This window comes from Carassius gibelio, chromosome B25 (genome assembly GCF_023724105.1).
Source record: "Carassius gibelio isolate Cgi1373 ecotype wild population from Czech Republic chromosome B25, carGib1.2-hapl.c, whole genome shotgun sequence".
NCBI lineage: Eukaryota > Metazoa > Chordata > Actinopteri > Cypriniformes > Cyprinidae > Carassius > Carassius gibelio.
In genome coordinates, this window is record NC_068420.1 from 16,279,227 (window position 1) to 16,304,989 (window position 25,763).

General features: G+C 37.6%; 1 protein-coding gene across 7 annotated transcripts in view; it reads right to left on the bottom strand.

The window, feature by feature from the left end:
* The window catches only part of LOC128014560 (S phase cyclin A-associated protein in the endoplasmic reticulum), a 121,684-nt gene that overhangs the window by 53,319 nt on the left and 42,602 nt on the right, over window positions 1-25,763 (bottom strand). For all 7 annotated transcript variants that reach the window (XR_008183577.1, XM_052598213.1, XM_052598216.1 and 4 more), the window contains 4 exons: window positions 24,750-24,886; window positions 18,808-18,873; window positions 16,305-16,431; window positions 7,407-7,522 (listed from right to left, as the gene is read on the bottom strand). Coding sequence is in view for 6 of the 7 variants with exons in the window: in XM_052598213.1 (XP_052454173.1) it covers window positions 7,407-7,522; window positions 16,305-16,431; window positions 18,808-18,873; window positions 24,750-24,886 (446 nt within the window). In the remaining variant the exon portion in view is untranslated. The remainder of the gene's footprint in view (window positions 1-7,406; window positions 7,523-16,304; window positions 16,432-18,807; window positions 18,874-24,749; window positions 24,887-25,763) is intronic.

Here is a 25,763-nt window from a genome sequence, read left to right on the forward strand (position 1 = left end):
TTGCTTAAGGTGTGCCACAGGGCTCCGTCCTCTACACCTTGCCTTTCTCTATCCCCATTCACCTCATCCCCTGAGGGGTGCTTCTCAGCTTGGGTGGCCTCTGGCCTGGATGAGGGTCACTGGACTGACCTCTGGAACTGAATTAACCCATTCTGAAATCCATAGGCTAGCTCAGAGACAGGGAAGCAGATGGCTAAGAAGAATTCAAGATGAGGGGGAGAACGCCCCTAGACTGTCTGTCTGGCCTAAAGTTGACGTTTCTCTGCAAGAAACATTGGCATGATCTTGCCCTTAGACACAAATTGAACATCCTTTAAGAAGGTAAAGCTATAATTTCATACCATTTAAAGTACTGCACAAACGAACCTGGACATGGCCGGTAACACAAATGGTGTGATATGTAAAGGTCTTGGAGTGTCATCCATGTAAATTGGCTATCAAGCAGGAAAATAGGCTCACTTGGGCCTGTAGTTCACCTTTCCAAATCTGTCAGCATAATCCCTATATTTGCATTTCACGCTTTTATTCAAATTAACTGTCAGTGCATTCAAGGTATATGCTTTTATCTATTATGCTTGTGCCATATTATACCTAGTGAGGAAAGTGTAAGACAGGAGTGTCCAAACCTGCTTCTAGAGGGCCACGTTTTTAAGTTTAGCTCGGACACATCTGCCTGAAAGTTTCTAGTGTTTCTAAAGACCTTGATTAGTTGGTTCAGAGGTGTTTAATTAGGGCTACAGTTAATCTCTGCTGTAAAATGGCCTCCAGCAGCAGAACTACATGCTCCTGGTGTAAAAGGTAAGGTAAGTCTTTGACTGCCAGGATAACTTCTATACCTGATTTTTAAACAGGAAAAAAAAACTTTAAGGGACAGAAAAGGTATCTGGAGCCAATGAGAAAAGGTGACAAGCAAATGCACCTGACAAACAATACTTCCTTTCAATCCAAATGACATTTAATTTGATTCTACCGTTGATCTTTCCTGATATCCTGAATGATTCCAAGCCACCCATTCAAGCAGCTGTTCCACAAAAGGCTGGCCATAAGCTGGGGCAAAAGTCCTGGCGCAACACACAGCGTGCACACACACATGCACGCAGATAGACATGCCACATAATGGCATCCTGAAATGAAACCACTTGGAGAGAGTTTGCGAGAAGCTCTCACTTGGAACATTTAGTCATCATGTGACACAGAGGTTGAGGTGACAGGCAGTGGCGCATCAATGCGTTCACTTCCACTTAGAAAAGTGAGACAGCCAGAATTGAACCGAGTAGTGCAATCAGTTTAGTAGCCACAAGTGCTCCTAAATTACACCAATCTGTGTAAGACCTTAGTGATTTCCTGTTGCTGTTCAGAAGGAGTAGTTTTAGTAAAAGTCATTTGTGAAACTCATTTAGGAGTGACCTGTGGACTTGTGAGTGTGTGTGAGGCTCTAGGGATGAGTGTGACTGGATTAAGCTCCATTCTGTAAGAGAGGTGACTGTGCGCTGACAGCAGTCTGGTCCAGTGCCCAACTTACAGCACGGACTTCCCACTATCCTCCTCAGCAGTGACCCCTACTGGGAGACAATGGGACTTGTCTTTTCCTGATAAACGGCAAAGCTCAGTTAAGTCTAAGTGTAAATATAAATTCTTAATAACAGTGAACCTGACCACCTGGTCCCGGACAAATGTGGTTTTGGAAGAGTAGAGGTTTGAGTCTTAATGCTGAATGAAATTCATTTTTGCCCATAATCTATAACACAGCAGTCATTATGGAAGCCAAATGCCATAAACTAACTCAGAGCATTCAACTAGCTCTAACAGCAACTGAAAATAATAGTTTTGAGATTGGTCATCCCCTATGCATTTTGAAAGTAATGCATAGTCTTCTACTGATTTAAAGGTTGAAATGTCACTAAATACATTGTTTGCAATGTCATCACAGACCAGTCCTTAAATAGTGACCCCAATCTCAAATCCACATCTCCGTTCTTGAACATAAATTCTTCCCCATAAATATTAACTGAATTTATATATATATAAGTGGTCAAATTATTCATCGTGATTAAATCACACCCAAAATAAGTTTTTTGTTTACACAATATATGTTTATACTGTACATATGTATATACAAATACAAACACATGCATGTATATATTTATGAAAAATGTTATGTTTATATATTAAATTAATTAACTGGCCATGTGGCTGATAAGCAATTTGTGTTACAAAAAACAAGTTTATATATATATATATATATATATATATATATATATATATATATATATATATATATATATATATATATATATATATATATTTTTTTGTATTTTATATTTATATATAGTTAGGTAACACAAATTGCTTATCAGCCCATCACATGGCCGCAACTGAATGCATCTAGATGTGGTGAAGACGACTTGCGGAATTCCAAAATAAGCATCAGAACGGGGAAGAAAGGGGATTTGAGTGACTCTGATCTCTGGGGGAATGTTTCCAACACCTTGTTGAATCTTTGCCATGAAGAATAAAGGCAGCTCCAACCCAGTACTAGCAAGGTGTACCTAATAAAGTGGCCAGTGAGTGTATATTATATTATATATTATAACAGTTAAGGGAACTCAGATTTCCCAATTTAAAGTTTTCTATAATGAAAATTAAATAACTTTAATTTATTTGAATAATTTAATTTCTAAACTAAACTATAATATAAAAAAAGCTTATAATCATAATAAAAAAATCTAACAAGCATTTGACAATTGCAACATGAATCAAACGCACAAGCATTGATCGACCTGATCATTTCATGCTCCCTTTCACATCAAAATCTTGTAATATTTACAAGCTGATGAGCAGGTTAATGTTCAGGTTGCTGAATGAGTTTCCTGGGCCGGCTCACTATCCTTGGTTTACTCATGCAAACAAAATGGCCTTCCTGCTCCAGACATCCGACCCCATTTCCTTCTTAGCCGTCGATTCCCTCCAAAACACTCAGCTCCAAGCCGCAGGGTTGCACAGGGACATTAACGGAGCCTCACTGTGGAATTAGCCCATTAATGTAATGCTAACAAGATGGAATCCTTCTCCCATGAGGGTAATATTACAGCGGCATCTCCGTAGTTGTTCTTTTTTGTAAATCACTCAGCTTATCTGAAAGGAGGCGATCGATATGCAGCATTACAGTAAATAGATAAACTAGCGCTGCTGTAAGGGTTAGCCTCTGAGCAAACCATTATAGCGTGCAGATGAGGGGGAACGATTAGCACACATTTGCTTGCGCCCTGCCCTTCACAGACACCTGGTGCCATAGCAAAAGTCACCGCTGACAAGAATTTATGGAGACAGACTGTCTTCCAGTGATTGTCTAAGCTTGCAATTTTTGTGGAAATTTAATAAATTATTTGCAAAACTGCAGCAGTCTGCTATTTAAGAGCTTTTTTGCGGTTTTTCCGTTTATGTAATTTCCCAGAACTTGCTAACAATGATGGGGATGATTTTTGGACATTTTCCACCTGTCCCACAGCGACCGGCCAGGCAGCGCCATCAACAGCCTGGAGCTCCACTCACGTCTGTGAGAAGCTAGTGGAAACACGCAGGAATAATCGGACTCCTTAAAGGTTATCACAGCTCCAGCACTGTATGGCCTTGGGACACAGAGAGAGTGATAAGAAGACAGATGACGTGATTAAAGAAGGAGACACTAAATTTAGGACACCGAAAGAAAGAAAGTAGAAGAAAAACAAAAAAACAAACCTGTTGTGTTTTAACCAAGTTGACAAAATTACACTGAATATTAAAATCGAGAGATTAATTCATATTAATTTGACAAATTACTATTAAAAAAAATCTAAAAGTAGTGTACGTATGTATAAATGCATGGAAACATAAGTAGCACAACTATCTCTCTTTTTGTTTTAAACCCAAGTATAATAATAATAATAATAATAATTATTATTATTATTATATGTTCATGTACATATAGTGCTTAACATTGCTGTTTATTGTTGATTGTTTTATTGAGGCAAATTAAAGAAAATATAAAATACTTTATAAATAAAATGTTTATATTGAGAAAATTGTGAGAAAAGAGCACTGCATAATTACTTAAAAGAAAAACCCTTAATATTATATTGAGTTATTATATATAAATATCAAGATATAATACTGAAACATTAAGAAAGGTTAAAGTAATATTAGTATCATCCTGCACTATCGGTGTACAGTTGAATTAGAATTTTTTTTTTTTTTCGTTTTATTATCTAAATTACTATCACTATTATTTATATAAATATCATTTTCATTAAAAATAAAATTAAGCTTTTTCTGTATATTTGGGCATATAAAAGAAATTATTAAATCCCCCTTGTGTTAACTTTGTAAAAATGTATTACTTTAACAATTATTATTATTATTATATTAAGCAAATACATTAATATCAACATGATTTTTATAATGCTGAAATCTATTGAGACAGACTGAAATTATAAAAATTTAAATGATCCGCTCTATATTTCCCAATCCTAGTTGTGTATAGTTGAATTTAAAAATGATTTTGTATAAAAGCATTAGCTTGCACTGACACAGCATGGGACATTAGACAGTCAAACACTTATTTACTGATCATTTGGATCTAAGGAGAGCCATTGTACTTTGCTTCATGCTTGGCAGAGAGACTTTTCAACAAGTCAAGACAGGGCTGAAGCTCAGTCATGAAAGTGTGGCGACTCTTTTATCCTCCGAGAGAGACTACTTCAGCGTTTGATTGGACAGGACGTGGGAGAATGACAGAAATGCCTCAGAGATCTTTACCTCCTCCTGAGCGTGTCAAGTGGATCTTTCAAAAAAAGAGAGAGGAGGATAGCGCTGGATGTGTTTGCACAGCCTGACCCAACATGCCACAAACACACACAGGTTAAAGTAACAGTTCACAAAAAAAAACTAAAACTGCCAATAATTTACTCACCCTCATGTTTTTCTTCCATTGGAACACAAAAGATTTTTTTTTAAGAACGTGCTGCTCAGTCTTTTCTATGAGGACTGCAGCTTTCAAAATCAATAAAGGATGCAAAAGAACATAGAAGTATTCCATATGCTTTCTATTTGAAGTCTTTTCAAATACTGATAATTTTATGTGAGGAACAGACCGAAATGTAATCATAATTCACAAAAAATTTTCTCCTCCAGTGAGCTGTTAACCACTATGACTGGATCAACGAGTCCAGCTGAATCGGTCTGATTACATTTAGGTTTTGTGAACTGAATCAACTGATTCGTTCAAAAGATCCAACTCAAAAGAACAAAAAAACTATTTTTTGTCCGTTTTTTTTTTTTTTTTTTTTTTTTTTATAAAAAGCGAATGCACGTTTACGTAACTTGCAATATAGTTATATTAAATACTTTAATGATGTTTTTTGTTAATTTTTTAAACATTAAAGCTCCAGTACCCATTTAGTGTAAACGCGTGGAACGCTGGGACCCGTTTGTAAAAAAAAAATTCTCCTTTCGCGTTCCAGAAAGAAGAACGAAATTTGGGTTTGTAGTGACACTAGCATGTTACTAATGGGTGAACTAATCCTCGAGTCGAACGCGATGCAGTTTCAACCTCTTCAAAAACCGAAGTTCATAAAAATTCATTATAATATTAAGGCCCACTTCAAATCTTCCGGAATTAATGACTGAACGACAAGGAGGCGCAGAGAACGAGAGTGAAAGTATGAGAGAGAAAAATCAATAAACACTAGATGGCCTGTAAAAGCATTATAAATATAAGTAGCATTTCTCCATTAAGGGAGATTTGGAAAACAGCAAATGCTAATGAGGAAGGCAAAGAGGCTATTGAAGTCCATTAGGAGCTCTCTCTAGTGAAAACAGCCGCTCTCTGAGGTTATCTACTGGCCAACGCCACTGGTTCCAGACCCACTATTCAAACCCGACTCCCATTTCCAAGTGACGGATAGGACAAATGTGTTTTCTGTATACCAGTAAGGGGCCAAGGGAAGAGTGCAAAATGGATGATTCAAAAGCGACGCTTTTTATTTTCTAAACGAGGCACATTCTCATTCATTATAAATTTATTGTGATGCAGAGCGCTGGAAAGAAGGGAAATGATTGGTTTACTGATCCCAATCCTGCCAATTTCATCATCATTTATTACCATCACTGATAGAGGTAAAAAAGGCCAAATATAGGATTTCTAAAAAAAAAAAAAAAAAAAGACTGCGCATATTTGATTTTAGAAGGGACACAACTATTTTTAAATGTGCTAATATTAATTATTCACAATTAATCGCATAAACAACATATTAAAATTGGCTGAGTAAAGCAAAAAATTGAAGATAAATTATTTATATATTAGATTATTATATTAAAGTGGCAGAATTAGATTTAAAAAGCATCTAATACAACTGACAAAAAGTGGCATTGCATTGTGTCACATGATTTATGAGTCCAATTTATAAAAACAACGTTAAGGTGAATAATAAAATTACATACAATTAACAAATAGCTTTATATGTGTGACCCTGCAGCACAAAACCAGTCTTAAGTGTAATTTTAGCAAAATGGTGATGTATACATCATCTGAAAGCTGAATAAATAAGCTTTCCACTGATGGATGGTTTGTTAGGATCGGGCAATATTTGGCCGAGATACAACTATTTGAAAATCTGGAATCTGAAAAAAAATCCAAATGAAGTGCTTAGCAATGCATACTACTAATCAAAAATGAAGTTTTGATATATTTACGACAGGAGTAATATCTATGGAACATGATCTTTACTTAATATCCTAATGTTTTTTGGCATAAAATAAAAATCAATCATTTTGACCCATACAATGTGTTTTGTTTTGCTATTGCTACAAATATACCCCATCGACCTAAGACTGGTTTTGTGCTCCAGGGTCACATATAAATAGTGTTGGGAAGGTCACTTTGAAATTGTGAACAGGTTACAGATTACAAGTTACCTTGTTTAAATTGTAATAAGTAGTGTAACTGTGTCAATTAGTTTATTGAAGTAATATAAATGATTACTTTTCTAGATGTTAACAAATGTTTTCAGCTGTTAATCATTTTGAAACCTTTAAAAGCAGGCAGCAGTACTCAACACTGATTACTGTCAGGCTTCCGAAATCCTTCATCACTTGAATTAAGATCAGAATTTTATTTTAAAGCACAGACACCACAAAACAGACATTAGCAGCCTTAGCTTTTTACCTTGAGATCATTCAGAGGTTAAATACAGATGTAACATCATACCAAGATATAGTTTAATAGCTGTGATACTGTTTTTGAAATCAAATCTTTGCATAGCTTTGCTGGCATCTAACAATGCCTTGGAAAAACACAGTTCATCTTAACAAAATAAAGCAAGAAAAGATATTGTGTGAAGTTGTGCCTGTGCTTTTAAGCTGGTACTCACTTGAGAGGAATACGAGGGACTGCTGTGGGACTGGAGGCCGCGATGACAACCTGTAGGATCTGTTCCAGTGCGGACAAACCCCCTCCTACCTGAAACGCTACCTGATCTGCATTATTCTGAAAAAGAGAGATAGGGACAAGAGAGAGAAACAGTCAGAAACATGGAGAGGCGAGCAGACTCAAGTATCGCATTGTTTTGGCATTGGTGGTATCCTCTCGTTGCCCACCTCCTGCTTTCTAGAGGGGACCTGGAGTGAAATTTGAAGCAAAGTGATCCCCAAAGAATTCCTGCTAAATCTCAAAAGTGCACAACCCTTCACAGCCCCCCCACCCCCCCCCCACAGCAACCAAAAACCAATGCAAGACAACAAACGCGCATATCTGCACACAAAGCAGGGGTGGTCTGGTTTGACAAAGAAGAGCTTAGGGAATACATAGAATGAGTCAAAATTTAGACTGGACAAAAAACCTTTTACGTCACAAATTCACAACCGAGCCAACAGTGTGCATGAGTCAACGACTGTTGAGAGAAAAAGAAAAACTTTTTTTTCTTTTTAATTTAAATTAATTTAAAATACATGCACAAAGTTCCTAGTAATGTGATCTTTTCAATGTCATTAAGTGATTTGAAAAACCTGTACCATTTTTAACAAGTTTCAATTGAATGATTCTAAGAAATGTCATGTGGTACAACCATGTAAAACGCTATATGTTTCTTGTGCGAATACGCACTTGAAAGTGAATATTAATTATAATTAATAAATATAAATTTTATATATATTTTTCGAATAATTTTTTTTTTCAAGCATCATGAATTAATTCATAAATAATTGCTTTTAGAGAGTTACAACACATTACATTTTACATTTAGTACTGGGCAACGATTAATCGAATCCAAAATAGATTTTGTGTACATGTGTGTGTGTGTACTTTGTATGTTTATTATGTATGTATGTGTGTATATCTATCTATCTATCTATCTATCTATAAAATAAACATTACATGGATATAAATATATACACTAAAATACATGTATATGCTGTATGTGTTTGTCTTTATATAAACATTATTAGAAATATACACCATACACACATATATTATACAAACAAAAACCTTTATTTTGGATGTGATTAATCATTTTCCAGCACGATTTATAATTTAAACTAACCTTGCCTTTTCATAAAAAGGCCAAATTATCTGATATTCCTTATGATTCATGTATGGTTACACCACATGACGTCGATTTTGCAAACAGTTTTTCAAATATTAATAAGTTAAACATTATCTCTTAAAAAAATAAATATTAACAATTAACTTTCTAATATTTGCAAAAACTGTTTGCCAAATCAACGTCATGTGGTGTAACCAACATGCAGATGATGATAAACATCCAAATAATAATAACAACTTATGCCAAGCTACTTAAGATTTTTCCTACAATATGATATCAGGACAACTGTATGCCTCCGCATAAAAACTGTGAAAATAAAAATGTTAATTAAAAAAGAAAAAAAAAGAAAAAGAAATTCAATAAATAAAAAGTATTCAGTAACTTTGTGAATAAAACGGACATTTTCAAAACATTAACAGATACTGTACGACAAAAAATATGAGCATTACGTCATTGACCTGCATGCATTTGACGTTATTTCAGGATTTTATAATTGTCAAGGTTCAAATGCAACCTTCAGTTGTTGGTTATCATAGATATCAGCCATAAAACTTTTAAAAGGAGGGTCAACCAAACAGTGCCTGAAACTCATACGGAGTGAATGAGCGTCTTTGAGCAAGAAGAGACGTAAAACAGTCATTTAACTGACGTGCTTCTCAAATCAAACTGTTTACAGAGGGGACATTTTTACTTGCATCATAAAATTCTTTAAAGTTCAAAGTGGAACCCCTTTAAATGAGTCATAAGGTTTAGAGTCCAAATTCCCCAGTTCCCTTACTTTGAGAAAAGGAAGTAAGAGCCTCAGAGGTTGGCGATGAGTTCGACCCCAATGTTGCCACAAAACGACACATAAATCAACAACTCTGAATTTAAAACTGACAGCAGTTGAGTCATTCATTTGGAGGATCGAAGAGCAAAGAAAAGAAGAAGGGAACAGAGAATGTTGCACCTACTCCATATAATGAGGTCAGATTCTCGTATGCTATGTGACGGCACTCAAAGTCAGGCACTTCAAGATGTTTTTGTTCAGGGGATGGCGGGGGCTGCCAACAAGCCTGAACATATTGAGCAGCAAACAGAGGAAGCGCTTTGCAAAATTACATATAAGCTCCTCTCCTGTCAATCAAAAGTGCCGCCAAAGACTCATTCCTGGAGATCCGGTGGCAAAGAGAAGGCTGAACCTCTGCCAGAGTTAAGAGATTGGAACAAGCTTGTTGTCAGATACACCAAAGGCGAAGCACGCTTGAACAGCGGCTGGGATTAAGAAAAGCTCACTGACAGCTAGGTGAAGACGGCCATGGAGCCTCGCTGCCTATAGCGTGAGGACGAACCCAGGTCGCAGCAGTAAATCGAGTGGGTTCGCAGCAAATCCATCAGTACAGCCCTGTCTAATACTCCAGAGGCAGGAGGGTTGGCCGCTCATGGTGGCCTATTTAAGAGGCATTTGGAGGGGTTAGCTGGGGCCTGTACATTGATGGGGTGTGGAACTCCGTCCAGAGGGAGGTGTCTCACCTTGCCCTTTCTGGTTATTGACAGATCCCCATGCTGAGTAAAGGATCTGGAATCTGAAGGAGTTCAGAAAAGGGATTGAAGATGAGATGATAAACATTAGATTGTGAAGAAAGATACAAAGAGTTTAACGAAATACATGCTTAGCAAGGAATCAAATTAATAAAATATGGAAAGTAAGGAGAAAGGCCTTGTTTGGGCAACAGACGGAGCAGTAAAAAGTAATATATTAAAGCAAATCTTCTAAATGACATCTACTTTTGTGCACTTCTGCACAGAGTTACCAAAAATGCAACTTTAACATGTTGCCAGGGGCTTCCCATTCTCAATGATCATCTGGCATTGATACTGATTTTCAACAGGCCACATCAGACAAGCAACCCAAATGTTTATTTATTTGTGACCAGCATGCCTCTACAATAGCAGGAATAATGTGTTAACATGTAATTTGTATTTTACATAACTAAGGAGTCACTGTGTTCCACTCGAGCAATTTTCTGCCACTACAAACAACACAGAAAAAAATGAGTAAAATTTAATAAATAAAATTATGCCAACTGCTCAAAATATTTAAAGTGCTTCATGAATATAAGATGCTTATAAGAATAACAGATGCTTGCTAAAGTTGGTTCAAAAGCAGTATGTACAGTAACAGTTCAGCATCAGTGTTAAATAAAGCTACTTGGTGTGGTGTCTCCACTCGGAATTCATCTGTGAACTTGGTCACGATACTATGCAATCACATTAATCATCGAGGCAGACTGTAATATGACAAAACATAACATGGCATGTCATAAAAAAACATGCTTGGAAGTGATGTGCAAAGCTGGTACTAATCCTTGATTCTGCACAGAGTACTGTTGTATTCGCCTGGTGTACTGACCTCCTTCAACAAACACTTCACTGACACTATAATAGGATGAGAGCTTGCATTTTTCTAATAGGGAATTCAAACAGAAGACCTGAAGACAGATCAGATGGTTAGGGAGGAGGGAGGGTGCAGAGTAAATGTAAATTATACGGCTTGAACAATCTTATCCAATTACTAACAAGAGTGGCCATTTTAGGTAAGGCTAATCAAAGGTCCAGGCAGCTGCGCTTCCCACTGGCCGGCCAGGACAAGGGTTTGGGTGTGGGGTACACGTTAAGTGGGAGGGAGGGCTGGATGTGTCTGCGTGTTCAACTCTTACAAACCACTCTAATTAGCTGACATAAAAAGTCAGGGGGAGGGGAACGCTCCTAAAATGCTGCATCCCCCTTCTTTCAACAGATGGAGAACAACTGGCTGGGGCGTTCATTGACGGAGGGGTTCACCAAGGTTCCGTCTTAGGCCCATCCATCTTTTGGCAAGTGGCGCAATGATGTAAACATGCCCCCTCCAGTTACAGTGACAGCTCCAAATCTCAGAATGGATAAGAGAGCTGGCATGCAGACGGGGTACAAGTCTTTGTTTTGTTCTCAAAAAGAAGTATAGAAATACACAAAGAAGCATAAACACTGATCCCATTTAGTGAAGAGGCCTGTGCTGACAAAGGAAAAGAGCTGTAAACCACATCAAGAGCACTGCAGACAGTTTAGCAATAAGTTCGTTTTTACAATGTTTAATAGCATTTAATAGCACACATTTAAGTACACACTGGAAGACAATTTGTGGGAGCAAGAAACAATTTAGGAGGAAGGGTTCAGTTTTAGGATAACAATAGAAACCAACTGATCATTGGAAATAAGTGAAGATTATCAAAAAGAACCTTGGGAATTTTAAATAATGTAAGTTACAAACTGGAATCACAGTACATGCTGCATAACCCAAAATCAGCAAGAAATGCTGTGCATGCCAGAATCATAAACCTTTAACTCTGGAATATACAAACTGCCAAGTTCACTCATGGTGTGATTCTTTTAACCCCTGACTGAGAACATGGAAAACCACACTGCATTATTAGTTCAAATATCAAGCTGATATCCAAAAATCAGCCACCCAAGGGCAATTCTTTCAACCATGGATTTCTAACTCTTCTATTAGCTGTCAAACGTGCACCTGAAGGGGAAACGTGAATCCTCTACTCTCTTACAGTCACAAGCAACAGCCAAGTGGAACAATAGAATTACTAGGCAATTAGGGTTTGAAAATTACCTTACTGACAGCACATGGTGAAGGAATGTAAAACTATGTTCATGTTTTTTTTTTAAACTAACTAGCTAATTCCTAAAGCTCGACCTGTCCCTCAGCAGCAGAGACAACACCCAATCACCTCACACATCTTTATGAAGAGGCTTGTTGAAAAATGTAGTTTTTGTCATGCATTTCAATGATCCTAAAACCAACAACTACACTTTTTCCCTCGTGTTGTTTGGTATTTTAGGTTGAAGACAATTTTTTTTTTTTTTTATAAATTTGAAATGTACTTGAAAGATTAGAAATATACTTGAAGTATGTGTTTTTGTTGTTTTGAATGATATGAATGTTTATGAATTAAAACAAAAGACCAGAGATTGGTTGCAATAAATGCTTACACTAGCCTTACAAGTCTAATTTTCTTTAAGATTGGTAATTTTTTGTATTTTTGTTAGTTGGCTACATAAAAACCTATATTTTATTATTTGAAACTGAAAAATAAGACTTATTACCTCTTGGCTAACTGCTAGTTCTTCTCCAAAGAGACAAGGTTTACTACAGAGGCTAATTTTATTCAACTTGCCTCAGTGGTTCCCAACTTTGGGCTTTCGAGTACCCCAACACTTTACATTTTGAGATCACCCTTATCTTACACACCTATTTCTTGTCTTGGAGTTTCTTCTAGTGAGTTGAATTAGATGTGTTTGATTACAGAGACATCTAAAAGGTGCATTATTCGGAGTAGTCCAGTTTCAAGGTCGGGAACCACTCCTATATACAATCCGAGAATGAATCAAACATATGGCAGAAGGTAAAGGTTTGGCCAACTATTGGATTGGACATCAGACTTAACCTCTTGCTTAATAATCTTCAAGCAACACTGACGGAGTCAATCACTAATGTTCTTCTCCACTCTCAACCAAGGCTTCCGCCAACATTTGCTGGATCCTTTCTCCATCCCAGGTCATCAAACATGGATTGAGTGCAAGTACATTGCTGGAAGGGCCCCTTGGCGCCTCTTTCCACAGCCTTGGGCCTCCTGATCAGGTACAGTTAGCCACCAGTTGGCCACCAAGGGGAGCCAACCCCTGACAGCTGGCAAATGAAAATGTAAATACTGGCTGGCCCAGCAGGGCCAGAATGTGCCTGAGAGTCCCTCAAGTGTCATAAAGGCAGTCGATCTTGGCCTGTTCTTTATTTGAAAGCAGTGACAAACACTCCATGGCAAAATGTAAATACGTGAGCTCATTCTGCTAAGGTAAGAGGAACAAGAAACTCCCCTGAATATTCCTGAACGACAAGAAGGGAAAAAAGGCTCTTCGATCAGCCAGTTCTCCCGGAGACAAACTGAAACCTAGTTTGACACAAAATAAACCATTAGAGGGCTCAGAGGGAGAGGCGGGCAAAGGTCGGAGACTGTGCCCAAGCAAAGTCAGCATGAGGAACTAGGAGTGGGGGAGGCCGCACTGCTTTAGGGGCTAGACAGGGAGCGGACAGTCTGGTGTTGTTCGAGGAATTAGTGGAGAAAGTGGAGACTGAATCAGATATGGGTATGAGGAAAAAAAACAAATCTGTAGGTGAGTCAGTGACATGAGAGATGCTTGTTAGGTCAAATAATCTAAGCGTTCTTGACTTGAGGTGACACTGAGGGGGAAGGGGTGTACGCAGACTCCCAATAAAGATGGAGACAAGTATTTATTTGACTTTGTCCTGGGATTACAGGCAGAATTGCCTCGACAACTAGAGTTTGCAGACTTGCCCAGTTTGGTGGTGTGCAGACCTTAGGTGGACACTGCAGGAACCGGGTTTCAGGAATCCACAGCTGTGACTGACAGTCTAAATGAAGTCCAGATACTGTACTCTTAAGAGAGAGTCTTATTCCCAAAAGGCCACAAGAAAGAGCCCGAGGAGCTGACATTTCCACAAGCACTTCACCGTCCCGGCGACTTACAAAAACAAAGACGGCGGGAGTTCTTTAAAGCAAGGTCTCTGTGGAAATCTCCAGAACGAGTTTGTGTAGGAGGCCTTAGGGACCGTACACAAGAAATGTACTCATGTTCTTGATAGAAGCTGTCATTCAGAGACACTTCTAAGCAATACAGGGCCTGGAAAGTGTGATGAGATGACAAGGCCTGATCTGAGAAAATCTGTTAAAGGGAATCTGAAGAATGTTGGTTATATCGTAAGTGTTAAATAACCTCAGACCTACCTTGCTAGATATAAGGTTTAATAAACAGGTTGTTAAAAGAATCTGCCGAGTTAATTTTAACTGATCGTTTCGTCCCCTTCACTCTAATCTAGCAGCTTATGATCTGCTCTCCTCCCCTCTTTCAGCCCTCTTCCTCACCCATTAGCTCAGCTTTACCACCCTTTCCTGTCTCTCTTAACTTTCTCCTCTCCCTCCAGAAAGACCATTAACAACCCACATCTCCTCCCACTAGTCAATACAAGCACACCATCAATGCACCATCCACCCACCCACAAACACACATCCCTTCATTTGATGAGTGTATTACGGAATGGCACCAACAGAAACCATAAATGTCCTGTTTCATTACCAAAATGTGACGTGTCACCAATCCATTTCTCCTTGATCTAGAGGTATATACTAGAGATGGGGTACTATGGTTGACCAAATACTGACTAGTTGATTAGTCAAGGTGACTAGACTAGGTTTTATAGTTTGTTAACTTTAGTGGAAGTGCAGTCAGGTGGATTCTGAATGCCTGTTTTTAATGACTCATCAGCAGGATTCCAATGATTTTATTCTTCTGTGGCGTTAACGTTATAGTTGTGGTGCGGACTTCCCTATTCTTCTAGAATTAGAAGGATTGTTAAAACTTTATAATTATAGTTTGGTGTGAATGGGCCTTTAGAAGACTCTTTTTGAGTGACACACACAGCGTTTCGAGCGTCCGAGTTTTAATTGCGTCTTAATTCTCCTGCACGGTTTCACTCTATTTAGCCATTATTGGATGCAAAAACATGTCGTGTAAACAGCCCCAAAGGTTCAACTGGGGTCAAGTGAACCTGAAACCAGTCTAATTATACAGGGGTTCCAGTTAAGACATTAGTCAACTATGAGTTTCTTTGGAAAATGCAGTTCATCATACACAAACACTAAATTCAGGCACTTTACTAATTACAAGATAACATTACGCAATGCTTTAGCAAACAATATGCAATGGATTACAAAAGTACATTTGGCTATCAGGGAAACACAATCATCAAACTTTTTAAATGAACAGCTGAATTGAATTTCAGAACTGTTTATCTTTTAAAACATTATCAAATATGTCAAAAGTCATCACCTCTTTTATAATTGATGGATATAATCTTCCAGCTCTTTGAATTGTGGGATATTAGTAGAGCTCTGTTATGGGATAATACTAAAAAAACTTGAGTGATTGCCAAAATGCATCTTCAATCAGCTTTCCTGCTTTATAACTTAAGTCGTTTGGATCATGTTTACTTTTGAAAAACCAACATATTTTTGTATAAAAGCCACAATGCACAACAGTAGCCAGCCAAATGCTCGGAAACATGTTCGCCTGTTTGACAAACGGGGATCTCCGCCAATTAATAACATCTGCAGCAATGAAAACAAGCACCTAACCTGGCCCTCATTACCAAATAACCGAGGGCAGAGAGTTGGGGATGGAAAGCGATACTCTGCATAGACTGCGAGACGGGGAGGACGGCAGCCAAAGCCGGCGGTTCAGGGGAGTCGGTGTTGAGAGCAGCCTAGAGGCTTATCTTCAAGTCAAATCCACACACACACACACAGACTCACAATCCACATAGACTAGACTTCAGACAATAATCCCCCCAAGTCACTGATATAAACTGGTCTGAACACTGCTCAGATGCTTACTGTCCCAGAAGAATGCTGGTGTGACTGTGTAGTAGTAAAGATGAACAGATAAACAGCAGTTTAAACAGCAGACATCATATATCCATTTAGTCATTACTGGTATCTCCTGCTTTCTCGTTCTGAACTGAAGTTCTGGAGTCTTTTCAGGAATATTATTTAAGAAGACAAGTCCCACTAGTGGGACATCAGAATAGACATGAGAGACAGATTATGAGATATATGTACAAACCTGTTTCTCCAGAATGCGGGAGATTTCTCCCAGGGTTCTGTCCAGGCCAGACACTTTGTTACTGGCCCACTGGCCACTGTCCTGCCCCTGCTGCTGCTTTACTAGATCCTTTACTAGACGCTGAAGCCTGGAAGCAAACACACACACACACAACTGGGTCAAAAACCTGGGTCAAAACAAGAATAATTACTAAAAACACAGCCTTATTTTAATTGAGCATTTCTGCTCCCTTATACTTACTATTGGATTGTGAAAATAAATGTTTGAATCCTAAGGTATTTATATACCCAGGTATCTTAAATTTGTTTGTTATTTTTTGTACCACCTTTAAACGACCCCGATTTAAACTTAAAAACAACTCAGCATCATTAAATATATTATACAATAATTTTACCTGAATATATAAAATGACAGTTATTATAATAATTAGAAATTAAAATATAATTGATAAAAAAAATGTTATTGGCATGGATTACGTCACATATTTATGATATTAATTTAATACATAGAGCATGCATAAAACACAACATTTACACTATTTGAAAATGGAAAAATTTGAAAGATTTTCCAATATAATGAACTCTATGTAAAAAAACAATTTTAATAGTATATTACAGTACATTTTTTAAATTTTCAGTTTACATTTTAATTTTAGTAAGTTTGTTACATGCTTTTTTAAATTTGTATTTAGCTTTAATTTGCTTTATTGAAATTTTATTATTTTTTAGCAAGTTTAGTAAAGAATTTTAGTAAGTTTTTAATTAATATTTATATTTCAAATTTCTTTCAATTAAAGAGAAATATTTGTAAAAGTTTTGTTAAATATTAACACCGAACCTGCAAGTTTCACCTAATTATGTGCACTATATATTTACAGTGGGGCTCGAAAGTTTGGGCACCCTTTGTAGAATCTGTGAAAATGCGAGTAATTTTCAAAAAATAAGAGAGATCATACTGAATGCATGTTATATTTTACTTAGTAATGTCCTGAGTAAGATATTGTACATAAAAGAGGTTTACATTTAGTCCACAGAACAAAAAAAAAAATGCTGAAATTATTAAAATAACCCCACTCAAAAGTTTGGGAACCCTTGGTTCTTAGTACTGTGTTCTGTTACCTGATGATCCTCGAATGTCTTTCTGTTTTGTGATGGTTGTGCATAAGTCCCTTGTTTGTTCTGAACAGTTAAACTGAGCAGCGTTCTTCAGAAAAATCTTTAAGCTCCTGCAGATTCTTCAGTTTTCCAGCATCTTTGCATATTTGAACCCTTTCCAGCAGTGACAGTATGATTCTGAGATACATCTTTTCACACTGAGGACAACTGAGGCACTCAACACAACTATTTAAAAAGACTCAAACATTCACTGATGCTCCAGAAGGAAACAAGATGCATTAAGAGCTGGGGGGTGAAAACTTTTGAACACGATGAAGATGGCCAAATTTGTTTTATTTTGTTGAAATATAATTTTTTTCTATTTAGTTCTACCCTTCGTAAGCAACAGAAGATACTTGTACGTTTCCCGGTACACAAATTAAGTACAATTTACCTTGATCTTCCAATTCCAAAAGTTTTCACCCCCAGCTCTTAATGCATCTTGTTTCCTTCTGGAGCATCAGTGAATGTTTGAATCTTTTTTAATAGTTGTGTTTGAGTCCCTCAAATGTCCTCAGTGTGATAAAGTGCATCTCAAAATCATACAGTCACTGCTGGAAATGGTTCAAATATGCAAAGATGCTGGAAAACTGAAGAATCTGCAGGACCTTAAAGATTTTTCTGAAGAAACGCTGCTCAGTTTAACTGTTCAGAACGAACAAGGGACTCATGCACAACCATCACAAAACAGAAAGAGAGTCGAGGATCATCAGGTAACAGCACACAGTATTAAGAACCAAGGGTTCCCAAACTTTTGAGTGGGTTATTTTAATAATTTCAGCAATTTTTTTGTCTTGTGGACTAAATGTTAATATCTTTTATGTACAATATCTTACTCAGGACAGTACTAAATAAAAAATAACATGCATTTAGAATGAGATCTCTTATTTTTTGAAAATTACTCATATTTTCACAGATTCTGCAAGGGGTGCCCAAACTTTCAAGTCCCACTGTATCTATAACCATACTCCTTACTCCATACATTATTTTTAAATAAATTATTTTAAAAAATTAATATTATTCCCTTTTCAGAGACTGCTGGAATGTCACACAGGTGTACATGCTTTCATGTTTTACTATCATTGTGCAAGAGCACAAACCTGATCCACACAAAATAAAATAGAAAGAATTATAGACTGTAAGACGAGATTAGTGACAACACCGCTTGGATATCAGTATTGCATTGCATTGCATCTAATGGGCAAAACTATAAAGGTTTGATTATTGAAAGCCCAGTGCTGGCATAATTTCTGAAGCCTGGATTTAAGAAGACAGCATTAAGACATGAGAACTCAGTACAAGACCTCAGCATGGGTATATGATCCTTAAAAGTTGAGCAAGGAGCTTACTTTGCCTTGTAAGGAGAGTCAGGGCTCTGGGTCTTGGCTTCCATGCATGTCTCATACTCCTTAGCCCTGAAAAAGAAAGACAAACAAGTCTGTCAGAAAGAGAAAGATAGACCGAGAGCCAGAGAGGAGTCCGATGGCTGTCAGCCTGAAGACATGAGGAGATAAGACGACGTGCTGAACAAAGAAAATGTCAAGAGGTCAAGCTGAGCCTCAAACTGTTTATTTAGTCTTTGGGCCGCACTAGCAGCAATCACAAACTAACAAGCATGAACAAGTCACAAACGCTCAGTCTTCAGAGAGGTATCACAGTAGATGATGTTGTTTCACAGCAGGGAATACCAAACTCTCCAATAACCACACTATTTGAGTTCAGAAATCAAAATAAATAAGATTGATTGGCCGATTGGTGTGAATCACCCCTTCTACATTCCCTCATGAGTCACGGACCAAAGAAATGTGTGCTGTCAGTCAGCTCTAGCACGCTGGTGTGGTCCAACAAGCAAAATTCCTGACAATCACACATCCCATTCCGTCAGATAAGGATGATCGATCAGCTCCTGAGAGAAAAAAACAAAAAAAAAAGCTTGATGGATGGATGTTCAGGGGCTGATAAACTCAGACAGCTCTTTCCGGAAGACAACGTCAGAGAGCAGAGTGGTCACAAGACTTTTAATAGTTTAATCTTGATTTGAGTTGAAAGTGATTTTGGTATTTGGTATTGGTATTGGTCTACACTGCTAAATAAGAAACAAATGTAATTTTCAAATCAACGTACTTTCAAAAACTTTTCAATCTTAAGGAAGCTCTATATATTTAGACTTTTTAAAGAAGTATAATCGGTTATTCAAATTCTAATTTCTCCGCTAGGGCAGAAAATTCTACCAATTATGCATAACAAGAATGTTGTTCACAGCAGGACATTTTGAAGTCTGATCTGAATATTTTTTTATATAATATAACATAAATGACTAAATAATATAAAAAAAATGAACAACTAGATGATATAAAATAGAATGAAGAACTCAATAATAATAGAATGAATGAATAAACATTACTTAAGTAGAATGAATGACTAAAACAGATTGAAAGAATAAGTGAATGAATCAAACAGAATGAATGAATGAATTGAATAAATGACTAAGCAAGCTAAATGAATGAATAATAGATTTGAATGACTAAACAGAATTAATGAGTAAATTAACGACTAAATTGAATAAATGACAAACATTATCAGAATGGATGATTACATGATAAATGAATGACTGAAAAATAAATGAACAGTGGAAATTGCATTTTTTTTGTAGATGTTGGATTGAGGTGGATGCATTTCTAGTACGGATTTGTAGGAAGCAATAGATCACACTAAATAGCACTCATTTGAATAGTGACTTCAAATGAATTTATGGTGTATAAAAGGACAGGAGACTTTGGAGATTCAACAAGGCTATGTGATGATCCCTTGACCCTAAACCTTGACTATTAAGATGCTAAACAATAACTTGACTATTAACACAGTTATGTTTAACCCAGTCTTCTTTTGAGTGACAGTGGCAGAGCATGCTTTCCAAATTCTAAACAGTGATTTCAATGTGCTCTGTTTTGTAGGAGTGAAGCGATGCTCGCCAAGCCTCCATATTTGAGAAGTGGTGCGCTCGGAGAAAGATTGTGAACCGTACCTGGCCTCGTCCTCATCCTCCAGATTACAATATTCCTCTTTGACAGCTTTACGCCTGCACGGGTTAAACAGAGGGGCAATCGCCAGACTATCAATCTCTGAACAAGGCAGGCCCCATTAAACGGGCCGGGCACCATAAATATTAGTAACCAGCTATAAGTGGAGGGGGGGCAGCTACAAAGCTACAATGCAGAGCTAATCATCAATTCATCACGATGTGCCCCACTATTCACCTCCGCCCATGCTGGACGCAGACATCACCCTCCCCCAATCGACTGTAAAACCATCAATGCCTTCTGACGGATAAAAAAAAGAAAACAAATACAGTGTATCCATTTTAAATGTGCTATGGGAGGCTCAGGCGTTCGGCACACCCAATTACAGAGAACATTTGGTTGGGCAGCGGTGCAATATTTAATATTGGATTTGAGAGGCTCTCAATCAAATGGAAGACAGTTTGACTGATGATGAATAAAAGGACGAGGAAAAGGGAGGGAAAAATGTGACCTGTGGAACATATCCACCGAGAGGAATGTGGTTGGATCCATCTATAAATTCAACAAACATGTATAAGGGGTTATATGTGGAATAAATATTGGATGCATCCCGAGATTAAAAAGATTTACATGCACCTGATGGTAAATAAAAGTCTGAGGTAAGCAGAGTCCAAGTGTCTTAAAGTTGAAACTATCGGAGCTGCAGTTTAGTGGTGGCCAACCATTCTCAGACACTTTGGCCCTGTTCCAACTGGAACACTTGATGTGGACTTGTTGTCTAATAACCTTAACTTGCAAGTATGCCCAAAGTTCACAAGAAAAAAAAAAAAAAAAAAAAGGTGTAATTTATGACGTACACCAATGTCATTCAAAACATATAAAAGCTTAATTCGTCTTCGGAACACAATTTAAGATATTTTGGATGAAAACCTGGAGGCTTGTGATTATCCCATTGACTGCCAAGTAAATAACAGCGTCAAGGTCCATAAAAGCATCATCAGAAAAGTCCATCTGCCATCAGTGGTTCAACCGTAATGTTATAACGAGACAACAATACTTTTTGTACAGGAAGAAAACATACATAATGACTTTATACAACAGGTCGTCACAGTGATGCGGAGAGACATAGAGGAGACAAATTGTTGAAGCCATTATTTTTGTTTTCTTCACGTACAAAAAGTATTCGGTTACACTTTATTTCGATAGTCCACTTCAGACATTCTACGGACTATAAGTAACTTTGTAACTACATGTCAACTACATATCAACTAAATCTCAGAAATTTGCAACTACATGTCTACTATCTCTCAGAGTAGACTGTTAGGGTAAGTTTAGGGTTAGTGTTAGGGGTAGGTTTAGGCTTAGTATAAGTTGACAATAAGTTGACAAAGAAAGTGTTAGAAGATATTAAGCAGACAAACTACTAATACTCTACTAACTGCTAGTTGACATGTAGTTGCAAGGTTACTTACTGCTAGTAGAATGTCTAAAGTGGACTATCAAAATAAAGTGTTACCAAGTATTCTTGTTACTTCAATGTTACTTACAATGAACGAAGCTTTTGCAGGTTTCCCTTTAATGCTGCAAAAAACTATCATCACTAAATGTCACCAACATTTGGACTCAGAAGAGGATGGAAAGGGTCCAAAGGCCACACTTGATGTGAACTTGAAGACTTGTGTTCTTCGCCACACTGACCATATGGGTATCCAATTTCACAAGTATCACAAGTGTGTCCTTTGTGGACGCCATGATCCAACAAATGTGCCCTTTTGCCGAGCCTGACCTGGTGCAGTATTCACAGCAGGCAACTTCCCAGCATTACGTTACCAAAGGAAAACCCCAACGGTTAAGGACTGTACTTCCAGGACATACTACTGGTACTCCTTTAGGAAACATAAATGTGTTGAAAAGGTACAAATACACACCAAAACAGGACTAAGACCCCACAATTTTGGCCTACCCTGTGCTCAGGTTTACTGAAGCCCTCATTGCAAGATCATCATGCTTTTCCTCGCAGCTCTGTTCCCTCCCACTCTTCCCTACCTTCCTCACTGACTCCTAAAGCGATGGACTCTTGGAGTGCAGAACAGGGGGTCTTTTGTGTGCCGCCCCCTCTAAAGTAAACCAACACACAGAGCACACTGTTCTCAAGCCTGGGGAAAAGACAAGCAATGCAACCAGCCGAACATCATACGCAAGAGAGAAAGGGCCATCAGAGGGAGACGGAAAGAGTTAAGAGCGAGAGACTCTGAAAGTTTAAAGCCCACATCCAAAGCTGACACGGGCGGACATGCTACTTTCATGGTAATTAAAACCACACGTTTGCACGCAAAGAACTAGCCATATATTTGAAGAATAAATCAGGGTCCAGCTAAGGAAATTAAATAGCCTTTTCCATGCCATGGCTGTAACAGGGACTGAGCGGGCTCAACAATGACACTGAGGGACAGGGCAACCTGGGAGGGCTGAGAAAGGTCTCTAGAGTTTTACAAACGCCACACTGTGCTCCTATAAAACGGCTCATTTCCACCCTGTGGTGGAGCCGCCATCCTCGGCAACCCAGAGCTGTGGGCGGCCGTGATTTATGAGCGTGTAGCGCCTGTTCTCTCCCTTTCATTCTTTCCTCCTCACCCTCTTTCCCTCACCGTGTGAGTGTTGCAGGGCTCAGCACAGGAGTGACAGAGAACAGAGGAGGCTCATGTTGTCACTCTTCCAGGCAAAGCTCAGAGCTGTTTTCTGCCCTCTGAGCTACCTCTGTATTAATGAGCTCAGAAGCGGTGCAGACTGCCGGTCTCCTCTCCACTGCAAGTTCAGAGACTGTTAGTAGACATCACATAGAGAGAGTGCGAGAGAGTAAGCCTGCAAATTACTATTACCGTAAGGCCACCAATACGGATGTAGCAACCATAACAACTCAACAAATCAGATCTCAATAATAGAAACAGAGTTTGTTGAAGTTTCGATATAACTTCTGAAAGTCGTAATGTTATTACAAATTTTTACTTATTCCAACTTACAAATATCGTAATCTACCAAGCAGCAAATATTACAACCTGGGAGGGCTGAGAAACTTACAAGTGCAGAAATTTCCTAACGCATCAAAACTAAATAACACCATAACTTCTGCGACTCTTCTGCATAGGACAAGCAGTTCGGAGAATGTATGGATCATTATAACTTATGAACATAATTTAATACATTCACGTTGAAATTTCAACTATCAAATTCAACTAAAATTTTTTATTATAAGTTAACTACGGTACTCAGTAATTTGTACTGTAAGTTATGTATGAAAAATCTACAACTTAAATTTCATAACTTAAAATAACACTATTAGATTGTAATTTACAAACGTAGAAACTGATTAAAATAATTGAATTATGTTGGAAAGTATTCATTTACTTTACATACGATTAAAATATCTTGCAGTGTCAAATGTTACTGCAACTCATGAATACAGAAATTCTATGTACAAACCTGTAGATATTTCTATGTTTATTCCCCATATTTGACAAATAATCAATACCCAAGCATTATTGTGCTGCAATTAAACAAACACCTTACAGAAGTCATTATATTAGCAGTTGGATGTAAACTTGTATGGATGTATAAGGTTTTCTCAAAAACATCCCAGGGTTAGGACTGTACACTGAACAAACCATTTCTGGAACGGTTCATTCCATTTTTAGCATTTCTGACAAACAACCATACCACATTACCCCTCTCTCTCTCTCTCTCTCTCTCTCACACACACACACACACACACACACACACACACACACACGGTTGTGACAGGAGGCAAAATTGATAGTGCCCAGGTCTAGGATCTGACACCGAGACACGTTTGCTCCTATTTGTTGATTACTATTGATTTTCTTTGATACTTCATTTAAAAATCAATAGTTGGAAGAGAGAAAAACAGGCATGCTTTACACATACTTTAACATACTATTGTACACTAGAGAAGCCTTCAGTTTTGGCAGCATGGTGGCAACCAATTAGGAAAAAAGCTCTTAACAGGTGAAAGTGGGGGAGTGGATGGGAGTTGCTAACAGATCGATTCTCACTTTTTCCTCCCCAATCACAGAGAGTGGCCATAAATTAAGCTCATCAGTGTTGCCGTGTGGACAGCCGGGATGCACATCGCCTCTGCTCTTCATCTCCTTGTCACTCATAAAGCTCTCACAAGCAGCAACACCACGCTTTAGCCACACAGAGCAAGAGAGAGAGAGATAGAAGAAAGAGAGAGGAGACTGTGATCGCATCACCTTGAGTTCATGCGTGCCCGCAGTTTCTTGGCCTTTTTCCGAGCTTTCTGCCTCTCTTCTCCCTCTTTTGCACTGTCGGAGGGCACGCTGCTGTCAGTCATGATGTCTACGATGTACTTTTTTAGAGACAGGTGTTCCTGTTGAAAAATAAATAAATAATTAATTGAATTACGTAAATGTTGCTTTCATATAAGAGCAAAATTGTTTGAGAAGAGTGAAAGGTGATTTTCAAACATTTTTGGGTGCAATTTGTAACAAATAACAGGTGTTAAAAGTTTACTTGTTTGATGTAATAAGATGTTACTTGTAGTTTTTGTTTATAATACTAACAACTAAGCTGATGACTGTTGTTGTATTTCAATTTATTGCAAGGCATATACAGATTCAATATTCAAAAATATAATAGAATAAATACAATATAATAATAAAAACATTTTATAAAATTCAACAACGTAAAAAAAAAAAAGGTTTTGTACATGAAATTGCATAAAACGTTTTTTAACTGTACCTATAACCTATAACCACATTTAAGTTTTTTTGTGGCAATCTTTCAAAGTCCTTAAAAGTTTGTCCTATCATATAATCATATCATAATATTAAAAACCAGGTAGACCAAAAACGTGTTTTATACATACACACAGACTAAAATACCGTAAAACTTCAAATAATAGCCCGGGCTTCTATTTACCCAAATCGCCGAACTGCACCGGCTTGTATTTGAGACAGGCGTCTATAAGAGACAGGCCTTTAATTTAGCGTTGAGATATTCAAGCATGACAGTAGGAGGTTACCACATTATATTACGTTTTATATATAATTAATTTGAATGTGTTTAACAAATCATTTAATGTAAGAAATGTCTTTGGCTATTGCCAGCTTACAAAAAAATTATAATCATAAAAAACAAAACTATGTGACCGCGATGGGAGGAACAATACAAGTTAACTTATCCCTAAACGAATGTGTTTAACAAATAATTTAGTGTAAGAAATGTCTTATATTACTGGCAGCATA